The sequence below is a fragment of the Lampris incognitus genome, chromosome 9 (assembly GCF_029633865.1).
Source record: "Lampris incognitus isolate fLamInc1 chromosome 9, fLamInc1.hap2, whole genome shotgun sequence".
In the NCBI taxonomy this organism is placed as follows: domain Eukaryota; kingdom Metazoa; phylum Chordata; class Actinopteri; order Lampriformes; family Lampridae; genus Lampris; species Lampris incognitus.
The window spans coordinates 58,610,020-58,633,277 of NC_079219.1; the positions used below are offsets into that span (position 1 = coordinate 58,610,020).

Below are 23,258 nucleotides of genomic sequence, written 5' to 3' on the forward strand. Positions count from 1 at the left end.
GTGTCCTCCATTGCGTCAGTTCGTCCCCGCTTTCCAAATAAATGTTCCTCAGTTTCTCTCCAGCCTCAAGGATTCATCACGCAGCCAAAGAAAATCGTGTTGTTGACACCTGAAAAGGAACAGATTATTATACGTATATATATTTTTGTGTTGTTATGCTCATTCCCCTCTGACTCCCTGGTCAGTCTGAAACACATCTCCTCAGAGCCGGGTGCTCAGTTGGTTGCCATGCAAGCTGCTGATCCATCTTCCTCCTCCTCTCCTTTCTCCTCGAGTGTCTGAACAAGTCCAGCAGTGACATCGGAGGCCTTGCGCTCTGTGATCGGTTCTGCCGGGGGCTGCCCCGGACTACTTCCGCCGGAGAGGTCCCCTTGTTGCATCGGCGGAGTCAATGTGGCCGACTCCGACTCTATGCAGAGAGTCACTTCCTCTTCCTGGTGGGGAAAGAGTGGGACACAAACAACAGGTCTAGTCACCCTTTGTTGGCTATGTTATCTACCCAGTAACAAGCGCACACCATGATTCAGTGCCCTGCAGGACTCAAACGTCTGACTCGTGCTTCCAGTTTAGACACAACCCCCTGGTTGACTGACTTACAATAACCCACTGACCCACTTGTGTAGGACTGGCTGGGAAGTGTGGGGCTTATTTGTTTAACTATTCACATCGCATGATCATGTTGCATGCACTTACTGATGCATACAAAACGCATGTGCATGGGAACATTGCTTTAGATGACATATACTTCCACTTTCTTGTGAGAAATAAACATCCCAAATGTTCTGTGAGCATAGGCTCATTTCTTTCTTGGTAAGGAAGGCATTCAAACAATATTGGCTTGCTCTTACTGTTCCTTTCTTTCTGTTTAAGAAACAGACAAGCCGAGTTAAATTCCTTCTGTCTCGCCATACAGATCTACCTTGACCAATCAGTCCAGTGTACTGGAGCCGGGCCGTTAATAATAGTGAGAGAAGCAAAACCCGATAACAAGTCACATCGATCTGATGGTTTTCAAGGAGTGGGTGCCCGAATATGAACTCAGAAATAGTTGAACTGTAAATGTCTAACAATACATGTAGGCTTAATACAGATGAGTTATTATTAGCTGTTGTTATCACCATTCATTTGATTTCTTCCTGTTCAGAGAAGGTTGAATCAGTTCATCTGAAGAGCACAATGTTTATTGACGGAAACGTTCCATCATCATCTAAGTGACCTCTTCAGTCTAAACTGACTGCAGGTATCCCCACCCTTATAAACGATACAGTACAATACAGTGCCTAACGACTGAAACCAACCACCAGTTTCATATGCAAATATGGGTGTGACCATTGGTCATGTGCACTGTTCACACAGGATTAGGGATTGTTGCAATCACAGCATTGTAAGATGGTGACAGATGTATAACGACCGAAACCAACGACCGGTTTCATGATCAAATATGGGTGTGGCCATTAACTAGAGCTTTGATGGCCATGTGTACTATTCACAGTGTTGGGGAATGTTTGTAATCACAGCATTGTAAGATGGTGACAGATGTACTCTTAGTCCCCCCGCCCCCGGTTCAGGGATGGTCGTTCCGTCTTCACATAGATGGCGTCTTTGACTCCCCGTTCAAACCAGCGTTCCTCCCTATCAAGGATGTACAAATCCTCATCCCTGAAAGAGTGGCCACTGGCCTGTAGATGGGGTGGACTGTGAAGTCCTGGCCTGTAGATGGTGTAGACTGTGGAGTCCTGGCCTGTAGATGGGGTGGACTGTGAAGTCCTGGTCTGTAGATGGTGTAGACTGTGGAGTCCTGGCCTGTAGATGGTGTGGACTTTGGAGTCCTGGCCTATAGATGGTGTAGACTGTGAAGTCCTGGTCTGTAGATGGTGTAGACTGTGGAGTCCTGGCCTGTAGATGGTGTGGACTTTGGAGTCCTGGCCTGTAGATGGTGTGGACTTTGGAGTCCTGGCCTGTAGATGGTGTAGACTGTGGAGTCCTGGCCTGTAGATGGTGTAGACTGTGGAGTCCTGGCCTGTAGATGGTGTAGACTGTGGAGTCCTGGCCTGACATGTTAGATCTCCTGTGTTGTGCCATCCTCTTGACCAGCGTCTGTTTGGTTTCCCCGATGTACAAGTCACGGCAGTCCTCCTGGCATTTAACAGCTACACTATATTGCTCTGTTCGTGCCGGGGGACCTGATCCTTGCTTGGGGTGGACCAACTTCTGGCACAGCATGTTTTGGGGTTTGAAAGCAACTGAGACACGGTGCTTTGAAAATACACATCTCAGCTTTTCCGACACTCCCACCACATTCGGAATCACCACTGGTTTACGCTGAGGCAGCTGTTGTCCTTCTCCTCTCTTCGATTGGCCGATGCACTGTTTGGGTGTGATTTGCATATGAAACTGGTCGTTGGTTTTGGTCGTTAGGTGCTGTATTGTACTGTATTGTTTAGAAGGGCGGGGATACCTGCAGTCAGTTTAGACTGAAGAGGTCACTTAGATGAGTGATGAAACGTATGTGTTAATAAATGTTGAGTCCAGATGAGCTGGTTCAACCGTCTTTGATTTTCTTACCTGAGTTGTTGAGCATGCACCAAGACATTTCTTTCTGTTATGATTTCTTGATTTCATCTGATTTAATGACTGATTTAATGACCTCTTGGTTACTGGTCTTGCACGCCTGCTCTATCTGCACGGCAAATGACCAATCACAATCATTCACATTAAAGACATGATCCTGAGGTCTCCTATGCTCCTCCTTGAACCCCTGAATCCTCTCTAGACACCACCCTTCTTTCACCTGTTCACTGACAAACCCCCTTATTTAAGTGGAAGCAAAGTGCATAATATGCATTTTGTTGATTGTAGACTAGCCAGGATTGATGGATGACTATCAGCTTACTACACTGGTCTTGTGTTGAGTCGACCAGTATTGGACAACTGCCTTGTTACCCCTCTAAACTCACCGAGTCATTGCCAGAGTGGTACTTTCTGTCCAAATGGAACTGTCGCAGTTGAACACTGCATATGTCTGGTGAAATTATGCAACTACTAATCGCCAATGCATTGGTAGTTGCATTTCACCAGACATATGCAGCTGCTAATGTACTGGTGATTAGTAGCTGCAGAAGAAGACTAACCGTCAATATATATCGCAACAGACAAAAGTATCGCAAAGTTGATTTTTTTTTTCCACTATCATTCGGCCCTAGTCGCTGCCCATATCTACGCCTTTGCAGTGACCTATGTTCACCTCACCTTGATGTCCTCCTCCTCCTCCTGCTGCTCCAACAGCGGGGAATGTTCTGTTCCAACTAACTCCTCCCCAGGAGGGATACCCAGGCTTGGCTCCACCACTGCCGCCACACCCATGTAGCACCCAGCCTCCACCTGATAGGCCTCCGTCTGCCCCGTGTTCCACAGATCAACCAATGGCGGGTGAGTGGGTGGGGCCAAACTGTGGATGGTGCTGTTGGGCGTGGCTTGCAAAGAGTGGTTGGCGCTGTGCAGCCTGTGCTCCAGCGCCTGGAAACAAGGAGGAGCCCATGGCAAGAAAAAGTAAAGAAAGAGGGATGTGGTTAGAAGAGGGGGAACCAGTTATGAATAACTTTTATCCTGCCTCAGTTCTCACCCACAAGCTATCATTATGACGCTGAATGTCATAAAACAGTTGTGTACCATGTACAAAGTAAATATAACATTCAAAGTATGTGTATTTTAACTAGCGTCAGTGGTTAAGAAGCAATGCTGTTAGAGGTCTCGAATCAGCGAGGCATAGAAACATGACACATCACATGATGTCAGTACTGCTGCCCCTCTGTAAAAAAACCCAAAACAACCCAGTGGTCTGAGCACTGGGTACACTGGAAAAGAATAGCAGCAGTAGCAGGTCAAAGCCATGTACAGAAGGTGGGTGTGGCGTTCCAGTCCTGAGTAAGGCTTTAGATAGAAGTGGTGGGGTGTCAGGAAAATCGATTCAGTGCAAAACTGTGATACAAAATGTGGATGTAATGATGTCATGATTCCTACATCTCTCAATGTGTGAATGTGAATGGGTTGAAGGTTTACTCAGGGAAGCGTACTTGTGGCTTTTGTAGCACATGGCACTTAAAAGATACACATTTTCTTTGGATCATTGCAGTTTTCACATTTTATTGTAGATAAAAGGGGAGCCTTAAAGGTTGTAATATCAGTGGCGTCCGGGTGGCGTGGCGGTCTATTCCGTTGCCTACCAACACGGGGATCTCTAGTTCGAATCCCCGTGTTGCCTCCGGCTTGGTCGGGCGTCCCTACAGACACAATTGGCCGTGTCCGCGGGTGGAAAGCTGGGTGTGGGTAGCACCTCCTCTGGTCGGTCAGGGTGCCTGTTTGGGGGGAAGGGGGACTTGGGGGGGGGGGTAGCGTGATCCTCCCACGTGCTCCATCCCCCTGGTGAAACTCCTCACGGCTGGCGACTCCACATGTATGGGAGGAGACACGTGGTAGTCTGCAGCCCTCCCCGGATCAGAGGGGGTGGAGCAGAGACTGGGATGGCTGGGAAGAGTGGGATAATTGGCCAAGTACAATTGGGGGGAAAAAAAGAGGGGGACAAAAAATAGTAATATCTAATCGTCAGATTTCTACTATAATATCGGAAGAATCGCAGTATCGACTCGGCACAAAAATGTCGTTGCAGTATCGACTGGGAGGTACCTGCTGATTTGCCTCCCTTCCCCCTCACCACCCTATGGGTGAGGGGGAAGAAAGAGGTCCTGCCGAAGCAAAATACTACTGTACTCACAAGCCAGTCCAGACCTGATCTTTTTTACTGTTGTCGACAGCGTCTACCTGCTTCTCGCCGCCGCAGGTCCTGTGAGGTGGTCACTGGGACTGAGGAGCACATAAATAAACCTGACTAGACTGCACGCCAGACAAACCTCGAGTCGGCGGTGGAACGAAAACATTCCAGCACCAACGCAGATCTAAAGAAACGGGGCCAGAAAAGTCATCTCGCTTCTCAGTGAAGGCCGTTCGAGGCACAAAGCCGAGCACCCGCCGGCGCCCAGTGGCGTGTCAGATGACTCGCCTCGAGCGCTGTCTGCGTCGGTTACACACAAAGAAGGTGCGCCAGCTGACCCCGGTCAGACTCCGGTGCTTTGTTCAGCGTTGCTCTGAAGACCCAGAAAGACCCTTTCTCCAATAGAAAATGTGAGTCTGGAGGATTTTCGGCACCGAGGATCAGAACAGTGTTCAGAGAAGTGGCGGCTCCTCAGGTGCCCGTGTGTGTTGAGGCCGGACGTGAGTGGGGTTTTATATCAGAATGAACAGCAGCATCCTGCTTGGTGTGCGTCAGCCAGCACTGGTGTGTGCTACTGCATCAGTCCTCAAAAACCATGTTGTATCTCGTTCTCACTGTTTCTCCCCAATTGTACTTGGCCAATTATCCCGGTCTCTGCTCCGCCCCCTCTGCTGATCCGGGGAGGGCTGCAGACTACCACGTGCCTCCTCCCATACATGTGGAGTCGCCAGCTGCTTCTTTTCGCCTGACAGTGAGGAGTTTCACCAGGGGGACGTAGCACGTGGGAGGGTCACACTCCCCCCCCCCCAAACAAGCGCCCCCACCAACCAGAGGAGGCGCTAGTGCAGCGACCAGGACACATACCCACACCCGGCTTCCCACCCGCAGACACGGCCAATTGTGTCTGTAGGGACGCCCGATCAAGGCAGGGGTAACACAGGGATTGGAACCGGCGATCTCCGTGTTGGAAGGCAGTGGACTAGACCGCTACGCCACCCAGACGCCCACAAAATAGCCTTTTGATTCATTCCTAATAGCCGCTTATATGGTTACATGATGTGACTAAATAGAAGGTCACGAGGTGCTGAGGTCACATAAGGGGCGAGGTTCAGCCTGTAGTAGAAGGCTGCAACGGATGTTCTCTCTCCAAACAAGGGACTCGTGTGGAGAATATCATGTGCTCATATTCAGACACATTCTTTCTGTCCCCACCTAAATACGATAGTCCTACCAGGTTGGGGTTAAGGCCTGCCGTGCCACTCGCCTGTTGCTGCTGATACTGCAGGAGCTGCTGTTGCTGGTAGTGTTGGATCTGTTGGATCTGCTGCAGCTGCTGCAGTTGACTTTGCTGCTGGAGGCTGAACTGCTGCTGCTGCTGCTGCTGCTGCTGGGACAGATAGTGAGCTGCCGCCTGTCCGTCATAGCCCTCGGTCCCGCCTGCCATCATGTAGGAGCCGGCTGGGGGTGATGCCACGCCGGAGGGCTCCGTGTTGATTGGCTCCCAGGCATCGGAGGAGGAGAGGCAGTAGAGGCCCTGGGAGACGTATGTATGAGGCCAGACCTCCGCCGAGGACTGGTGCAATATCTGATCTGGAGGAGGTGAAAAAACCAAAGTTACACAGGATTCCTCAGGCAAGTCAGATTAATGGCAGAGGTAGAAAGATATGATGAGGGACACGGGCTAAATTTCAAGTTTTCTCCGGCAAATCTCAACCCTCATTTTCCGCTCGCTAATTAGCAGCAAATGTACGGTTTGCCGGTCACACTGACCAAGGCCACTTTTGGATTTCATAGCAACGCAGTTGTAAAATTTATTCAAACATACAGAACATTTTTGAGTGACATTAACGACATCTGTGCTTGTTATTTGGGTCGTTTGACCTGAACACAAGCGTATACGTGGCTCGCTATTTTGAAAAAAAGCCCCTCGCCTCTCTTCGTCCTGCTTCGAAGCTTTGAAAATGTGAATGTGAGGTTATCACACGTGAGAGCGGATTCTGCTTTACGGGTGATTTTGATCAAAAAAAGCAGCGTGAGCCTCCGGGACACTTGTTTTATTTATTTATTTGTTTTTGATATTGCCCTGAAGAGGTTAGCACTTGTAAAAGATGGCTGGCATTTAATGCAGTGGAGGCAGATGAACGGAGGCAGGAGTTTGCATCAGGGTGTAGTACGACAGTGTTTCTCAACCGGGGGTCCGCGGACCCCTAGTGGTCCGTGGTGTAATTGCAAGGGGTCCGTGAAAATAAAGTATCTTTAAAAAAAAAGATCCTGTGACATTTATAGAAATAGGATTATTTTACTCAAATGTGACTGAGACCTTTATCTACCTAAACTATAAAGGGTAACAGGACTTTTTTCTCTAATTACATCTGTTTCACAAGTGTCATTTATTGTATCTTAATAAGAGATCTCGCTCCCGTTTGCATTGTTAAAAGTTACTGCATAACAATTCTGTTGTTACATATATCTGAAAGTTACTGAATACATATTCTGTTTTGTTACATAAACCTGAAAGTTACTGAATACATGTTCTGTTTTGTTACATAAACCTGAAAGTTACTGAATACATGTTCTGTGTTGTTACATATATCTGAAAGTTACTGAATACATATTCTGTGTTGTTACATATATCTGAAAGTTACTGAATACATATTCTGTCTTGTTACATATATCTGAAAGTTACTGCATAAGAATTCTGTTTTGTTACATATATCTGAAAGTTACTGAATACATGTTCTGTGTTGTTACATATATCTGAAAGTTACTGAATACATATTCTGTGTTGTTACATATATCTGAAAGTTACTGAATACATATTCTGTTTTGTTACATAAACCTGAAAGTTACTGAATACATATTCTGTGTTGTTACATATATCTGAAAGTTACTGAATACATGTTCTGTTTTGTTACATAAACCTGAAAGTTACTGAATACATGTTCTGTGTTGTTACATATATCTGAAAGTTACTGAATACATATTCTGTGTTGTTGCATATATCTGAAAGTTACTGAATACATATTCTGTCTTGTTACATATATCTGAAAGTTACTGAATACATATTCTGTTTTGTTACATAAACCTGAAAGTTACTGAATACATATTCTGTTTTGTTACATAAACCTGAAAGTTACTGAATACATGTTCTGTGTTGTTACATATATCTGAAAGTTACTGAATACATATTCTGTGTTGTTACATATATCTGAAAGTTACTGAATACATATTCTGTCTTGTTACATATATCTGAAAGTTACTGAATACATATTCTGTTTTGTTACATAAACCTGAAAGTTACTGAATACATATTCTGTTGTGTTACATATATCTGAAAGTTACTGAATACATGTTCTGTGTTGTTACATATATCTGAAAGTTACTGAATACATATTCTGTGTTGTTACATATATCTGAAAGTTACTGAATACATATTCTGTTTTGTTACATAAACCTGAAAGTTACTGAATACATATTCTGTCTTGTTACATATATCTGAAAGTTACTGAATACATATTCTGTTTTGTTACATAAACCTGAAAGTTACTGAATACATATTCTGTTTTGTTACATAAACCTGAAAGTTACTGAATACATATTCTGTTTTGTTACATAAACCTGAAAGTTACTGAATACATGTTCTGTGTTGTTACATATATCTGAAAGTTACTGAATACATATTCTGTTTTGTTACATATATCTGAAAGTTACTGAATACATATTCTGTTTTGTTACATATATCTGAAAGTTACTGAATACATATTCTGTGTTGTTACATATATCTGAAAGTTACTGAATACATATTCAAGATCAGGTGGAGGGGTCCTCAGGGTAGATCAAAAATATGCAGGGGGTCCAGGACCCCAAAAAGGTGGAGAACCACTGTAGTACGGGACTAAATCAAAACACTCAGCAGCTAAATCTCCAGTGTCTTCCTCTTCTTCTTCTTTCGGCTTGCTCCCTGTTTCTTAGCGCTCGCCACAGCAGATTTGATAGTTTCCATCGGTACCATGTGAAGGCACAGCGCCAATGGCGGCCGTCGTTAACCCGGGCCTCGACCGATCCGGTATGGTCTTGTTAATCCACGTAATGATTTGCCCTTCCCGACACCACCACCACGGCTAACCGTATGGACGGGGGAAGTAAACCTCCAGTGTGCAGACCCGACACGTCGCCGACTACGTGATCTGACAGAAACTCCCTACAGTGTGCTGGATACGCCCGACAACGCCACAGTGGCTGAGCTTACACTGGGAATTAAACACTCGTGCTAATTGTGCACCACTGAGGGCTTATTTGCCTAAAAAAAAGATGCGGTAATTTGATGCAAATAAACTAATGAGTCAACACGCCCTTAAGGAGGTGTGTTGCCTCATAACAAAGCAAACTGCGGGGCCCATTACAGGCCCACTTGGCCCTGCCGCTGAACGGAGCGAGGGGACTCGTGTGGTTTGTGTGGACATAACGGTAGTGTGGAACGGTAATGACCGAGTTTACCGGTTATACAGACGCAGATGCTGGGCTTGCTTTGTGGCAGGCCACGCTGGCCGGTGTGTACTGGACGCTCAGGCAGCCCCGAGGCCCGGCAAGAGAAAACTAAATAAGATGTCTTAATTACCCAGCACAGCAATGTGCGTGGTTCACCCTGGCTTGGAGTGCTTATCTCTGCAAAGACAAACACAAATACGCTTGACACACTCTATCTGTGTCTAATCTCCATGGCGGCGGGAGACATATTTCTACTTAAATTAAACCTCCTCTTATCTGTGCTTGGTTGAGGTTTTTCCCTCAGATCCTCGGTTGGTGGTTTCCTCGGTATGTTTTTGTGTTAAAGGGATCAGAAACAGGCGGCACGGTGGCACAGTGGTTAGTGCAGTCGCCTCACAGCAAGAGGGTCCTGGGTTCGAGCCCCGGGGTATCTGTTATCCCCATCGGCACATAATCGTGTCTGAATATCTGCGCGACATGTCGGGCGTACTTTTGATGCGTGTCCTGATACCGACAACACACTTTCGAGCGGTTATGGATGAGCTGACAGACATGTCATGCACCCCAGCTCTGCAGAAGTGTTGTTATCTCAGTCAGTTCCAATCTTCAGTCTGGCAGGCGGCACCGGAGCATCCGGTACCCCCCCCCCCTGCAGAATCTGACTCCCCTCGGCGCGAGTGGGCTCCGGTTAGGGTTAGCGGGGTGGGGGTTAGGGTTAGCGGGAGTGGGCTCCGGTTAGGGTTAGCGGGGTGGGGGTTAGGGTTAGCAGGGTGGGGGTTAGGGTTAGCGGGGTGGGGGTTAGGGTTAGCGGGAGTGGGCTCCGGTTAGGGTTAGCGGGGTGGGGGTTAGGGTTAGCAGGGTGGGGGTTAGGGTTAGCGGGGTGGGGGTTAGGGTTAGCAGGGTGGGGGTTAGGGTTAGCGGGGTGGGGGTTAGGGTTAGCGGGAGTGGGCTACGGTTAGGGTTAGCGGGGTGGGGGTTAGGGTTAGCGGGAGTGGGCTACGGTTAGGGTTAGCGGGAGTGGGCTACGGTTAGGGTTAGCGGGGTGGGGGTTAGGGTTAGCGGGTCGGGGGTTAGGGTTAGCGGGGTGGGGGTTAGGGTTAGCGGGAGTGGGCTACAGTTAGGGTTAGCAGGGTGGGGGTTAGGGTTAGCGGGGTGGGGGTTAGGGTTAGCAGGGTGGGGGTTAGGGTTAGCGGGTCGGGGGTTAGGGTTAGCAGGGTGGGGGTTAGGGTTAGCGGGAGTGGGCTACGGTTAGGGTTAGCAGGGTGGGGGTTAGGGTTAGCGGGGTGGGGGTTAGGGTTAGCCTAACCTCACCTAGCCTCACGCCAAGAAGGTTCAGGTTCTGTGGGGGAGTCGGGACATTTCTGTAAGACTGGATCAGTAGACTTTAGAGCAGTTTCTGCATGCGGGCCGTCAGGCTGTTGGACAGTTGATAGCATGACGGTAGCACGTGTCTACTGCTGCCTTGCTCAAAGCTGCTGCCGCTGCTTCCTGCACACGCTTCACTTTGCACCGTACTGCACTGAGGATAGCACGTATCTCTCTCGCCTTGTGAGCCCTGTAAATTACTGATCTTTGTAAACACATTTCTATCTCTATAACTGCCTGACTTTAGCACTTGTATCTTCTATTAACGCCTTTGTCATAACTGTTATGACACATAGCACACACATAAAGAGACATGAAAGTTATCACTTGTTTTTGCGTACGCTGCTGACCTGACCCCTTGTCATAAGCACTTCGTTCGGAAATGACTCGATGTTATGACAGTGAACCTGAACACATGTGCTCCCCCCCCCCGCCCCAATTGTACCCGGCCAATTACCCCACTCTTCCGAGCCGTCCCGGTCTCTGCTCCTCCCCCTCTGCTGACCCGGGGAGGGCTGCAGACTACCACAGGCCTCCTCCCATACATGTGGAGTCACCAGCTGCTTCTTTTCACCTGACAGTGAGGAGTTTCACCAGGGGGACGTAGCGCGTGGGAGGATCACACTATTCCCCCCAGTTCCTCCTCCCCCCTGAACAGGCGCCCCAAACGACCAGAGGAGGCGCTAGTCAGCGACCGGGACACATACCCACATCTGGCTTCCCACCTGCAGACACGGCCAGTTGTGTCTGTAGGGATGCCCGACCAAGCCGGAGGTAACACGGGGATTCAAACCGCCGATCCCTGTGTTGGTAGGCAACGGAATAGACCGCCACGCCCTTTTTAACACCATCAGGCTCCATGTCTCTGTGCAGGAAAGTGTGGGGTATGGATGACTTCTGTTTGTAACGTGGTCATCACTCCCAGTTTGTCAACATCCCCGCCTTCCACTGTTGCTCTCTACGCCCATTTCACTGCATGTTGGAATAACGGGGTGGGGGGCAGATTAGGAAGGAAAAAGGGGGTTTCATCACCCTTCAGGGTAGAAGTTTGTTGAAAGTCTGCTCTGCCAGCCGTTTAGTGTATAACTGAGGAGGAGCGGTGTTCACGGTGCTCTACCTCGGCTGGTGATGCTCTCCTGGTTGACCTCGCTGAGGTGGGCCACGCTGCCTTGGTTGGACCCCGACTGCAGGCTCTCTCCATCCATGGATGTCCAGGCCAGGAGTGTTGCCTCCGAGATAGCAAACTGCTGCAGGATACCTGGGGTCAGAGTTGATAGGACACACGAGGGTCACTGTAAGAACACGGTGCTTGACTGGCAGGATAACTGGCCTCCTGCCCGTGGTAGTGAGATGACCGGTGGTTAAACGTGCTGATGAGTGTTAACGGGCTCTGCAGAACGCCTCCCCTTCATGTGGGACCCTGACCTGCGGCAAAGCGGGCCTCCTTCTCCCCATCACTGAGGTCGCTGTATGCATCGTTCTCTAGCCGCCGCTCGTTCTCCCGCTCCTGGGTGGTGATGCGGGACTGGGGGACGCCCCCCGCGCCCACCGTCTGCATGCCCCAGTTCTGCCATTCGATCATGTGGGCCACGCGGCCCTGGGCCATGGCTGTGGGCTTCGTCACCCTTTCCTTCATGGAGCGGCTGACTCCTGCAGTAGACAGAGTCAGGCAAAGGAGGGGTGAAAAGGCGGAAGAAGGGAGAAAGAAAAGGAGCGAGGAGGGTTATGTGGTTAGGAGGAGGAGACGGTATGGGAGGGGGGGGGCATTTGAATCGAGGAAATGAAAGATGAGAGCAGGGGTAATTTAGGAGAGTGGAAAGATGTAGAATTGAACATGTGGGGAGAGGAAGTGTTGTAAAGCGATCGTGTGGTGGGGAAGTGGGGAGAGACGAGTGGAAAGAAAACGGGGAGGACAGAAATAAGACAGGCATGTTAATGTCCAGCGGGTAGACCTGTGTGGTTGTGCCCCGGGGAGCTGTTAATGCCTGTGTAATGGGGGTATCCGGATGACCGGGACTAAACGAGGCTCCTGATTACCATGGCTTAGGTGCATGGTCAAATGACAAGTGTTGGGGAGGTGACACTCGTGTGTGTGTGTGTGTGTGTGTGTGTGTGTGTGTGTGTGTGTGTGTGTGTGTGTGTCTCATGAGACTGAGGCGATGTCTGCAGAAGAAAAGGAAAAAGGAGGGACTAGATATGCCTTGCCTGAGAAGCGGTGCCGTGGGCTGCAGGGGTTCGTGGGGGTGAGGTGTGGTGGGCTGCAGGGGTTCGTGGGGGTGAGGTGTGGTGGGCTGCAGGGGTTCGTGGGGGTGAGGTGCGGTGGGCTGCAGGGGTTCGTGGGGGTGAGGTGCGGTGGGCTGCAGGGGTTCGTGGGGGTGAGGTGTGGTGGGCTGCAGGGGTTCGTGGGGGTGGGGTGGCGGTGGGCTGCAGGGGTTCGTGGGGGTGAGGTGTGGTGGGCTGCAGGGGTTCGTGGGGGTGAGGTGCGGTGGGCTGCAGGGGTTCGTGGGGGTGGGGTGGCGGTGGGCTGCAGGGGTTCGTGGGGGTGAGGTGTGGTGGGCTGCAGGGGTTCGTGGGGGTGAGGTGTGGTGGGCTGCAGGGGTTCGTGGGGGTGAGGTGCGGTGGGCTGCAGGGGTTCGTGGGGGTGAGGTGCGGTGGGCTGCAGGGGTTCGTGGGGGTGAGGTGTGGTGGGCTGCAGGGGTTCGTGGGGGTGGGGTGGCGGTGGGCTGCAGGGGTTCGTGGGGGTGAGGTGTGGTGGGCTGCAGGGGTTCGTGGGGGTGAGGTGCGGTGGGCTGCAGGGGTTCGTGGGGGTGGGGTGGCGTGGGCTGCAGGGGTTCGTGGGGGTGAGGTGTGGTGGGCTGCAGGGGTTCGTGGGGTTGAGGTGCGGTGGGCTGCAGGGGTTCGTGGGGGTGAGGTGCGGTGGGCCGGAGGGGTTCGTGGGGGTGAGGTGCGGTGGGCTGCAGGGGTTCGTGGGGGTGAGGTGCGGTGGGCTGCAGGGGTTCGTGGGGGTGAGGTGGCGGTGGGCTGGAGGGGTTCGTGGGGGTGAGGTGTGGTGGGCTGCAGGGGTTCGTGGGGGTGGGGTGGCGGTGGGCTGGAGGGGTTCGTGGGGGTGAGGTGTGTTGGGCTGCAGGGGTTCGTGGGGGTGAGGTGTAGTGGGCTGCAGGGGTTCGTGGGGGTGAGGTGTAGTGGGCTGCAGGGGTTCGTGGGGGTGAGGTGTGGTGGGCTGCAGGGGTTCGTGGGGGTGAGGTGTGGTGGGCTGCAGGGGTTCGTGGGGGTGAGGTGCGGTGGGCTGCAGGGGTTCGTGGGGGTGAGGTGTAGTGGGCTGCAGGGGTTCGTGGGGGTGAGGTGTAGTGGGCTGCAGGGGTTCGTGGGGGTGAGGTGTAGTGGGCTGCAGGGGTTCGTGGGGGTGAGGTGTGGTGGGCTGCAGGGGTTCGTGGGGGTGAGGTGTGGTGGGCTGCAGGGGTTCGTGGGGGTGAGGTGTGGTGGGCTGCAGGGGTTCGTGGGGGTGAGGTGCGGTGGGCTGCAGGGGTTCGTGGGGGTGAGGTGGCGGTGGGCTGGAGGGGTTCGTGGGGGTGAGGTGTGGTGGGCTGCAGGGGTTCGTGGGGGTGGGGTGGCGGTGGGCTGGAGGGGTTCGTGGGGGTGAGGTGTGTTGGGCTGCAGGGGTTCGTGGGGGTGAGGTGTAGTGGGCTGCAGGGGTTCGTGGCTGCAGGGGTTCGTGGGGGTGAGGTGGCGGTGGGCCGGAGGGGTTCGTGGGGGTGGGGTGGCGGTGGGCTGGAGGCGTTCGTGGGGGTGAGGTGTGGTGGGCTGGAGGGGTTCGTGGGGGTGAGGTGTGTTGGGCTGCAGGGGTTCGTGGGGGTGAGGTGTAGTGGGCTGCAGGGGTTCGTGGCTGCAGGGGTTCGTGGGGGTGAGGTGGCGGTGGGCCGGAGGGGTTCGTGGGGGTGGGGTGGCGGTGGGCTGGAGGCGTTCGTGGGGGTGAGGTGTGGTGGGCTGGAGGGGTTCGTGGGGGTGAGGTGTAGTGGGCTGCAGGGGTTCGTGGCTGCAGGGGTTCGTGGGGGTGAGGTGGCGGTGGGCCGGAGGGGTTCGTGGGGGTGAGGTGTAGTGGGCTGCAGGGGTTCGTGGCTGCAGGGGTTCGTGGGGGTGAGGTGGCGGTGGGCTGGAGGGGTTCGTGGGGGTGAGGTGTGGTGGGCTGGAGGGGTTCGTGGGGGTGAGGTGTAGTGGGCTGCAGGGGTTCGTGGCTGCAGGGGTTCGTGGGGGTGAGGTGGCGGTGGGCTGGAGGGGTTCGTGGGGGTGAGGTGTGGTGGGCCGGAGGGGTTCGTGGGGGTGAGGTGCGGTGGGCTGGAGGGGTTCGTGGGGGTGAGGTGCGGTGGGCTGCAGGGGTTCGTGGGGGTGGGGTGGCGGCGGGCTGCAGGGGTTCGTGGGGGTGGGGTGGCGGCGGGCTGCAGGGGTTCGTGGGGGTGAGGTGCGGTGGGCTGGAGGGGTTCGTGGGGGTGGGGTGGCGGCGGGCTGCAGGGGTTCGTGGGGGTGAGGTGTGGTGGGCTGGAGGGGTTCGTGGGGGTGAGGTGCGGTGGGCTGGAGGGGTTCGTGGGGGTGGGGTGGCGGTGGGCTGCAGGGGTTCGTGGGGGTGAGGTGTGGTGGGCTGCAGGGGTTCGTGGGGGCGAGGTGGCGTGGGCTGGAGGGGTTCGTGGGGGCGAGGTGCGGTGGGCTGGAGGGGTTCGTGGGGGTGAGGTGGCGGTGGGCTGGAGGGGTTCGTGGGGGTGAGGTGTGGTGGGCTGGAGGGGTTCGTGGGGGTGAGGTGCGGTGGGCTGCAGGGGTTCGTGGGGGTGAGGTGCGGTGGGCCGGAGGGGTTCGTGGGGGTGAGGTGTGGTGGGCTGCAGGGGTTCGTGGGGGTGAGGTGGCGGTGGGCTGGAGGGGTTCGTGGGGGTGAGGTGTGGTGGGCTGGAGGGGTTCGTGGGGGTGAGGTGCGGTGGGCTGCAGGGGTTCGTGGGGGTGAGGTGCGGTGGGCCGGAGGGGTTCGTGGGGGTGAGGTGCCGTGGGCCGGAGGGGTTCGTGGGGGTGAGGTGTGGTGGGCCGGAGGGGTTCGTGGGGGTGAGGTGCGGTGGGCTGCAGGGGTTCGTGGGGGTGAGGTGCGGTGGGCTGCAGGGGTTCGTGGGGGTGAGGTGCGGTGGGCTGCAGGGGTTCGTGGGGGTGAGGTGCGGTGGGCTGGAGGGGTTCGTGGGGGTGAGGTGCGGTGGGCTGCAGGGGTTCGTGGGGGTGAGGTGCGGTGGCGTGAGTAATGAGAGGCTGGCTTGTTGACGTGATAGCTTTCACACCGCTGCTAAGCCGTGCTCGGTAAGCAGGAAGGTGCTCTTCCTCTTCCTCTTCCTCCCGGAGAGCTTAGCTGATGCAGACTTAGCCGAGGCTACTGATATGTTGAGGAGGGGGAATCGAATCGCTCCGTGGGGCTGATACTGGCTCAGGATCTACATAACGGCTCCGCTGCATAGTTTGTGTAACCAAGATATGACGGCGCTAACACACAGCCGGCTGGTAATTTGAATCTGTCTGATGGTGCTGTATGTAAATTGTGTTTATAAATACATCGCGGGTATAAATTGTGCGACACATCAGCACCGCACACGGCGACGCACGGCGACAGCTGCGTTTGGTTCGGCTGTTCTGCCACGCGGCTCACTGAAACGCCGCTGCGTTAAAGCAGGAGTGTAGAAACTCGAAAAAGCACCGTCCTACACAAAGGCCACGTCACTACACCGCACTTAGGTCTGCTTAACACAACACGGCACCACTCGACACACCCACGCCGACAGTGCACGCAACAGCCGGGACGCCACGGGCGGCATAACAACGACACCTCCCGCCCACCAGTCGCCTCTTCCCGAAGCAGCCGTCTGCATGGCGGTACGCCGGGCGGGGCTGTGCACTTCCTTCAGCTCTGTGACTTGTGACTGGACTTGTTCCGGGTCCGTCAATGACTCCTGTGCAGCCATTGACGAGTGCTATCACAACTACGGAGGAGGGAGGAGGTGATATGGGAGGAGGGTGGGACGGGGACGGGGTGGGGTGGGGTGGGGGGTACCCATTTGGGTGCCATGCTGACGCCACTGCCAACGAAGGCAGGAGCCAACATGGGGTCGGTTTACCAGTTTACAGCACAGACACACACCTGACACACCTGTGAGAGAAGACTTAGCCAGTGCCCCGATCCCGTAGGCGTTGGAGTTCCTCTTCAGCCGGGGCAGGATCGACGTAGTGTCTTCCATGGACAGCTGGAGGAGAGAAAACAGTGGAATGGAGGAGGGGTGGCGTGTGGAGAAAGGGGGTGGCGTGGCGGTGTGCCGGGGCACACGGGGACACCGGCGAGGCGGTTGTGAGTAAGAGAGGAGTGACGGAGAGGAGAAATGGTGTAGATGTCGGGTTAATAAACTGTCACGTGACTCACAGAGGACTGAAACGAGGCTCCAAAAAGCTACACTTCCCACCGAGAGGCAGACTGTTTAGCAACAGCACGCGCCGCTCGGCGATGCCCAGCTGGCTGATGGGAAGTGGAGTTTTTTATCTGCGCCAGTAAGGCAGTACAAGTGTGTTGGGATTCTGCTCCCTAGACATACAAGTGCACCACGACTAAAGGACGGAAAAGAGACCGGCGGTAAGGGTGAGGGTGGGGTCGTGAGGGTTGTTCAGAAGAGACCGGCGGTAAGGGTGAGGGTGGGGTCGTGAGGGTGGGGTCATGAGGGCTGTTCAGAAGAGACCGGCTGTAAGGGTGAGGGTGGGGTCGTGAGGGTTGTTCAGAAGAGACCGGCGGTAAGGGTGAGGGTGGGGTCGTGAGGGTGGGGTCGTGAGGGTTGTTCAGAAGAGACCGGCGGTAAGGGTGAGGGTGGGGTCGTGAGGGCTGTTCAGAAGAGACCGGCGATAAGGGTGAGGGTGGGGTCGTGAGGGCTGTTCAGAAGAGACCGGCGGTAAGGGTGAGGGTGGGGTCGTGAGGGCTGTTCAGAAGAGACCGGCGGTAAGGGTGAGGGTGGGGTCGTGAGGGCTGTTCAGAAGAGGCCGGCTGTAAGGGTGAGGGTGGGGTCGTGAGGGCTGTTCAGAAGAGGCCGGCGGTAAGGGTGAGGGTGGGGTCGTGAGGGCTGTTAAGAAGAGGCCGGCGGTAAGGGTGAGGGTGGGGTCGTGAGGGCTGTTCAGAAGAGGCCGGCTGTAAGGGTGAGGGTGGGGTCGTGAGGGCTGTTCAGAAGAGACCGGCTGTAAGGGTGAGGGTGGGGTCGTGAGGACGGTTCAAAAGAGACCGGCGGTAAGGGTGAGGGTGGGGTCGTGAGGGCTGTTCAGAAGAGACCGGCTGTAAGGGTGAGGGTGGGGTTGTGAGGGCTGTTCAGAAGAGGCCGGCTGTAAGGGTGAGGGTGGGGTCGTGAGGGCTGTTCAGAAGAGGCCGGCTGTAAGGGTGAGGGTGGGGTTGTGAGGGCTGTTCAAAAGAGACCGGCGGTAAGGGTGAGGGTGGGGTCGTGAGGGCTGTTCAGAAGAGGCCGGCTGTAAGGGTGAGGGTGGGGTCGTGAGGGTTGTTCAGAAGAGACCGGCGGTAAGGGTGAGGGTGGGGCCGTGAGGGTGGGGTCGTGAGGGTTGTTCAGAAGAGACCGGCGGTAAGGGTGAGGGTGGGGTCGTGAGGGTTGTTCAGAAGAGACCGGCTGTAAGGGTGAGGGTGGGGTCGTGAGGGTTGTTCAGAAGAGACCGTCGGTAAGGGTGAGGATGGGGTCGTGAGGGTTGTTCAGAAGAGACCGGCGGTAAGGGTGAGGGTGGGGCCGTGAGGGTTGTTCAGAAGAGACCGGCTGTAAGGGTGAGGGTGGGGTCGTGAGGGTGGGGTCGTGACGGCTGTTCAGAAGAGACCGGCTGTAAGGGTGAGGGTGGGGTCGTGAGGGTGGGGTCGTGAGGGTTGTTCAGAAGAGACCGGCTGTAAGGGTGAGGGTGGGGTCGTGAGGGTGGGGTCGTGAGGGTTGTTCAGAAGAGACCGGCTGTAAGGGTGAAGGTGGGGTCGTGAGGGTTGTTCAGAAGAGACCGGCTGTAAGGGTGAGGGTGGGGTCGTGAGGGCTGTTCAGAAGAGACCGGCTGTAAGGGTGAGGGTGGGGTCGTGAGGGCTGTTCAGAAGAGACCGGCGGTAAGGGTGAGGGTGGGGTCGTGAGGGCTGTTCAGAAGAGACCGGCGGTAAGGGTGAGGGTGGGGTCGTGAGGGCTGTTCAGAAGAGACCGGCGGTAAGGGTGGGGTCGTGAGGGCTGTTCAGAAGAGGCCGGCTGTAAGGGTGAGGGTGGGGTCATGAGGGCTGTTAAAGGGCTGAGTACTGAGGGTGAGGGTGGGGTTGTGAGGGCTGTTAAAGGGCTGAGTACTGAGGGTGAGGGTGGGGTTGTGAGGGCTGCTAAAGGGCTGAGTACTGAGGGTGAGGGTGGGGTCGTGAGGGCTGTTAAAGGGCTGAGTACTGAGGGTGAGGGTGGGGTCGTGAGGGCTGTTCAGAAGAGACCGGCGGTAAGGGTGAGGGTGGGGTTGTGAGGGCTGTTAAAGGGCTGAGTACTGAGGGTGAGGGTGGGGTTGTGAGGGCTGAGTACTGAGGGTGAGGGTGGGGTTGTGAGGGCTGAGTACTGAGGGTGGGGTGGGGTTGTGAGGGCTGACTACTGAGGGTGAGGGTGGGGTTGTGAGGGCTGAGTACTGAGGGTGAGGGTGGGGTTGTGAGGGCTGAGTAGTGAGGGTGGGGTTGTGAGGGCTGAGTACTGAGGGTGAGGGTGGGGTTGTGAGGGCTGAGTACTGAGGGTGAGGGTGGGGTTGTGAGGGCTGTTAAAGGGCTGAGTACTGAGGGTGAGGGTGGGGTTGTGAGGGCTGAGTACTGAGGGTGAGGGTGGGGTTGTGAGGGCTGAGTACTGAGGGTGAGGGTGGGGTTGTGAGGGCTGTTAAAGGGCTGAGTACTGAGGGTGAGGGTGGGGTTGTGAGGGCTGAGTACTGAGGGTGGGGTGGGGTTGTGAGGGCTGAGTACTGAGGGTGAGGGTGGGGTTGTGAGGGCTGAGTACTGAGGGTGAGGGTGGGGTTGTGAGGGCTGTGAAAGGGCTGAGTACTGAGGGTGAGGGTGGGGTTGTGAGGGCTGAGTACTGAGGGTGAGGGTGGGGTTGTGAGGGCTGAGTACTGAGGGTGAGGGTGGGGTTGTGAGGGCTGAGTACTGAGGGTGAGGGTGGGGTTGTGAGGGCTGTTAAAGGGCTGAGTACTGAGGGTGAGGGTGGGGTTGTGAGGGCTGAGTACTGAGGGTGAGGGTGGGGTTGTGAGGGCTGAGTACTGAGGGTGAGGGTGGGGTTGTGAGGGCTGAGTACTGAGGGTGAGGGTGGGGTTGTGAGGGCTGAGTACTGGGGGTGAGGGTGGGGTTGTGAGGGCTGAGTACTGGGGGTGGGGTTGTGAGGGCTGAGTACTGAGGGTGAGGGTGGGGTTGTGAGGGCTGAGTACTGGGGGTGAGGGTGGGGTTGTGAGGGCTGAGTACTGAGGGTGAGGGTGGGGTTGTGAGGGCTGAGTACTGAGGGTGAGGGTGGGGTTGTGAGGGCTGAGTACTGAGGGTGAGGGTGGGGTTGTGAGGGCTGAGTACTGAGGGTGAGGGTGGGGTTGTGAGGGCTGAGTACTGGGGGTGGGGTTGTGAGGGCTGAGTACTGAGGGTGAGGGTGGGGTTGTGAGGGCTGAGTACTGGGGGTGAGGGTGGAGTTGTGAGGGCTGAGTACTGAGGGTGAGGGTGGGGTTGTGAGGGCTGAGTACTGAGGGTGAGGGTGGGGTTGTGAGGGCTGTTCAGAAGAGGCCGGCTGTAAGGGTGAGGGTGGGGTCATGAGGGCTGTTAAAGGGCTGAGTACTGAGGGTGAGGGTGGGGTTGTGAGGGCTGTTAAAGGGCTGAGTACTGAGGGTGAGGGTGGGGTTGTGAGGGCTGCTAAAGGGCTGAGTACTGACGGTGAGGGTGGGGTCGTGAGGGCTGTTAAAGGGCTGAGTACTGAGGGTGGGGTTGTGAGGGCTGAGTACTGAGGGTGAGGGTGGGGTTGTGAGGGCTGAGTACTGAGGGTGAGGGTGGGGTTGTGAGGGCTGTTAAAGGGCTGAGTACTGAGGGTGAGGGTGGGGTTGTGAGGGCTGAGTACTGAGGGTGAGGGTGGGGTTGTGAGGGCTGAGTACTGGGGGTGAGTCAGATCAAACCAAAAAAAAAGAGCGAGAACGGAAAAGAGGAAACAAAGTAGTAGACGAAGGAATGATGTCACAACACTTACATTGATTCCTTCCCATGAAAATTCTGAACGTCCATGCTGAGGAGGAAAAATAGGAGGAGGGAGGGATGGGGGGAGAAGGAGGTGCAGGGAAAGGGAGTGTAAGAGAGCGGGAACGACAGCGAAGACATTTGATGTGCGTGAGGGAGGGCGATGGATGAGGAGAAGGAGAGAGGAGGGAGGTGCAGACGGACATGGCGGGAGAGGGCAGGTTGCACAGCGGACATGCCGAGGGGGAGGAGAGACATGAGAGAAGGGGGGAGAGACGGAGGGGGGAGAGACGGATGCACAAGATTTTTTTTCCGGGAACAGGGAAGCGAGGAGTCAAGGACCAAAACGACAGGGAGAAAAGGTGGAGTTGAAACAGGGATCAGTTTATAGTTGCTTAGTTGTGTATAGCAGAGTGAATCCGCTGTGGATGAATGACTCCCTCTCTCTCTCCCTCCCTCCCTCTCTCTCCCCCTCCCCCTCTGTCTCTCTCTCTCTGTCTCTCTCTCTGACTGTCTCTCTCTCTGACTGTCTCTCTCTCTGACTGTCTCTCTCTGTCTGTCTCTCTCTCTGACTGTCTCTCTCTCTGACTGTCTCTCTCTGTCTGTCTCTCTCTCTGACTGTCTCTCTCTCTGACTGTCTCTCTCTGTCTGTCTCTCTCTCTGACTGTCTCTCTCTCTGTCTGTGTCTGTCTGTCTCTCTCCCTCTCTCTCTCCCTCTCTCCCTCTCTCCCTCTCTCTCCCTCTCTCCCTCTCGAGTTACAGCTGCGGCCAGAAACACTATAAGCCGGTGGAAAACCATGTGTGTGTACATATGTTTGTGTGTGTATCCATGCAGGCGTTGTGGGTGTGTGTATGTGATATGTGTAGTGTGTGTGTACACGTTTGAGAGAGATGTGTTTCTCAGAGCAATATCTGATACAGCAGACTGACAAGGGGCCGAGGCTGCTGGGAAAGGGGCTGCCATGTGTGTGTGTGTGTGTAAAGATGGATGCTGGTGACAAAGGAGATAAATCGCAGCCTCGGTCACACTCCTGTCCTGTATCAGCTAGCGTTGTCAGTGGCTTCGCCGGGGACACACCGCGGGGCTACTAGCTGCACCGTGCCCTTCCAGTGCTGCAGAAAGCCTCTACTTGTCAAAGATAGGCAGAGGCAGGGCTTAGCAAGAAAGACTGGAAGGAAGAAAAACTCATCCCCGGATTATAGATTTTCCACAACAGACTCATTCAACCATGCAGTGGTTTTTATTTCAGTGATTTTGAACCGGATCTAATAACCTCGTTTCATTTTTGTTGCACCTCACGATGCCAGCGGTGTCCACATCTGCATATCAGTCATCGTGCCTGTTAGCAGTATACATGCCTGTTAGCAGTATACATGTTAGCAGCCATCATGCCTGTTAGCAGTCATCATGCTGTTAGCAGTATATATGTTAGCAGTATACATGTTAGCAGTCATCATGCCTGTTAGCAGTCATCATGCCTGTTAGCAGTCATCGTGCTTGTTAGCAGTCATCATGCTGTTAGCAGTCATCATGCCTGTTAGCAGTCATCATGCCTGTTAGCAGTCATCGTGCCTGTTAGCAGTCATCATGCCTGTTAGCAGTCATCGTGCCTGTTAGCAGTCATCGTGCCTGTTAGCAGTCATCATGTCTGTTAGCAGTCATCGTGCCTGTTAGCAGTCATCGTGCCTGTTAGCAGTATACATGTTAGCAGTCATCATGCTGTTAGCAGTCATCATGCCTGTTAGCAGTCATCATGCCTGTTAGCAGTCATCATGCTGTTAGCAGTCATCATGCCTGTTAGCAGTCATCATGCTGTTAGCAGTATACATGTTAGCAGTCATCGTGCCTGTTAGCAGTCATCATGCTGTTAGCAGTATACATGTTGGCAGTCATCGTGTCTGTTAGCAGTCATCATGCTGTTAGCAGTATACATGTTAGCAGTCATCATGCCTGTTAGCAGTCATCATGCTGTTAGCAGTATACATGTTAGCAGTATACATGAGAGACTGGTAGCCTCTTCAGCAAGTTAGCTTTGGCCAGCAAGGGCCCAGATGGCCCACGGACACCTAATCTTCTGTTCTACCCTTTTCCTTGTCATTCTTCATTGTCTTTCTTTCTTGGGATTCTATTTTTCAACCTACCGCCTCCTCCCTCCCTTTTTTCCTATCTGTCTCCCCCTCTGTCCTCCTCCTGGTTGGATTTAAGAGATTTAACACACAAGAGTGCTGGAGCTAGAGCCCCTTAAAGAAGCTTTTCCAGCATCTTCTCCAGTGGCCCTGACGACATTGATGTGTGTAGATTTTTTTCCCCCTTCCCTAACACCGGAGGGCGTATCAGGGCACACCGTATAAATAAATGATGGCCACAGTGCATTTGGTGGGAAAGTAGGGGTTCTGGTT

General features: G+C 54.2%; 1 protein-coding gene across 1 annotated transcript; it reads right to left on the minus strand.

Annotated features, from left to right (window-relative positions):
* Positions 1-215: 215 nt before the first annotated feature.
* LOC130118614 (protein FAM131B-like) lies at positions 216-16,875 on the minus strand. Its single transcript, XM_056287054.1, has 6 exons — positions 16,779-16,875; positions 12,047-12,271; positions 11,739-11,879; positions 6,033-6,358; positions 3,250-3,516; positions 216-434 (listed from the first exon to the last, which is right to left on the minus strand). The coding sequence occupies exons 1-6, from the start codon at positions 16,873-16,875 to the stop codon at positions 216-218; spliced, it is 1,275 nt and encodes a 424-aa protein (XP_056143029.1).
* Positions 16,876-23,258: the final 6,383 nt, after the last annotated feature.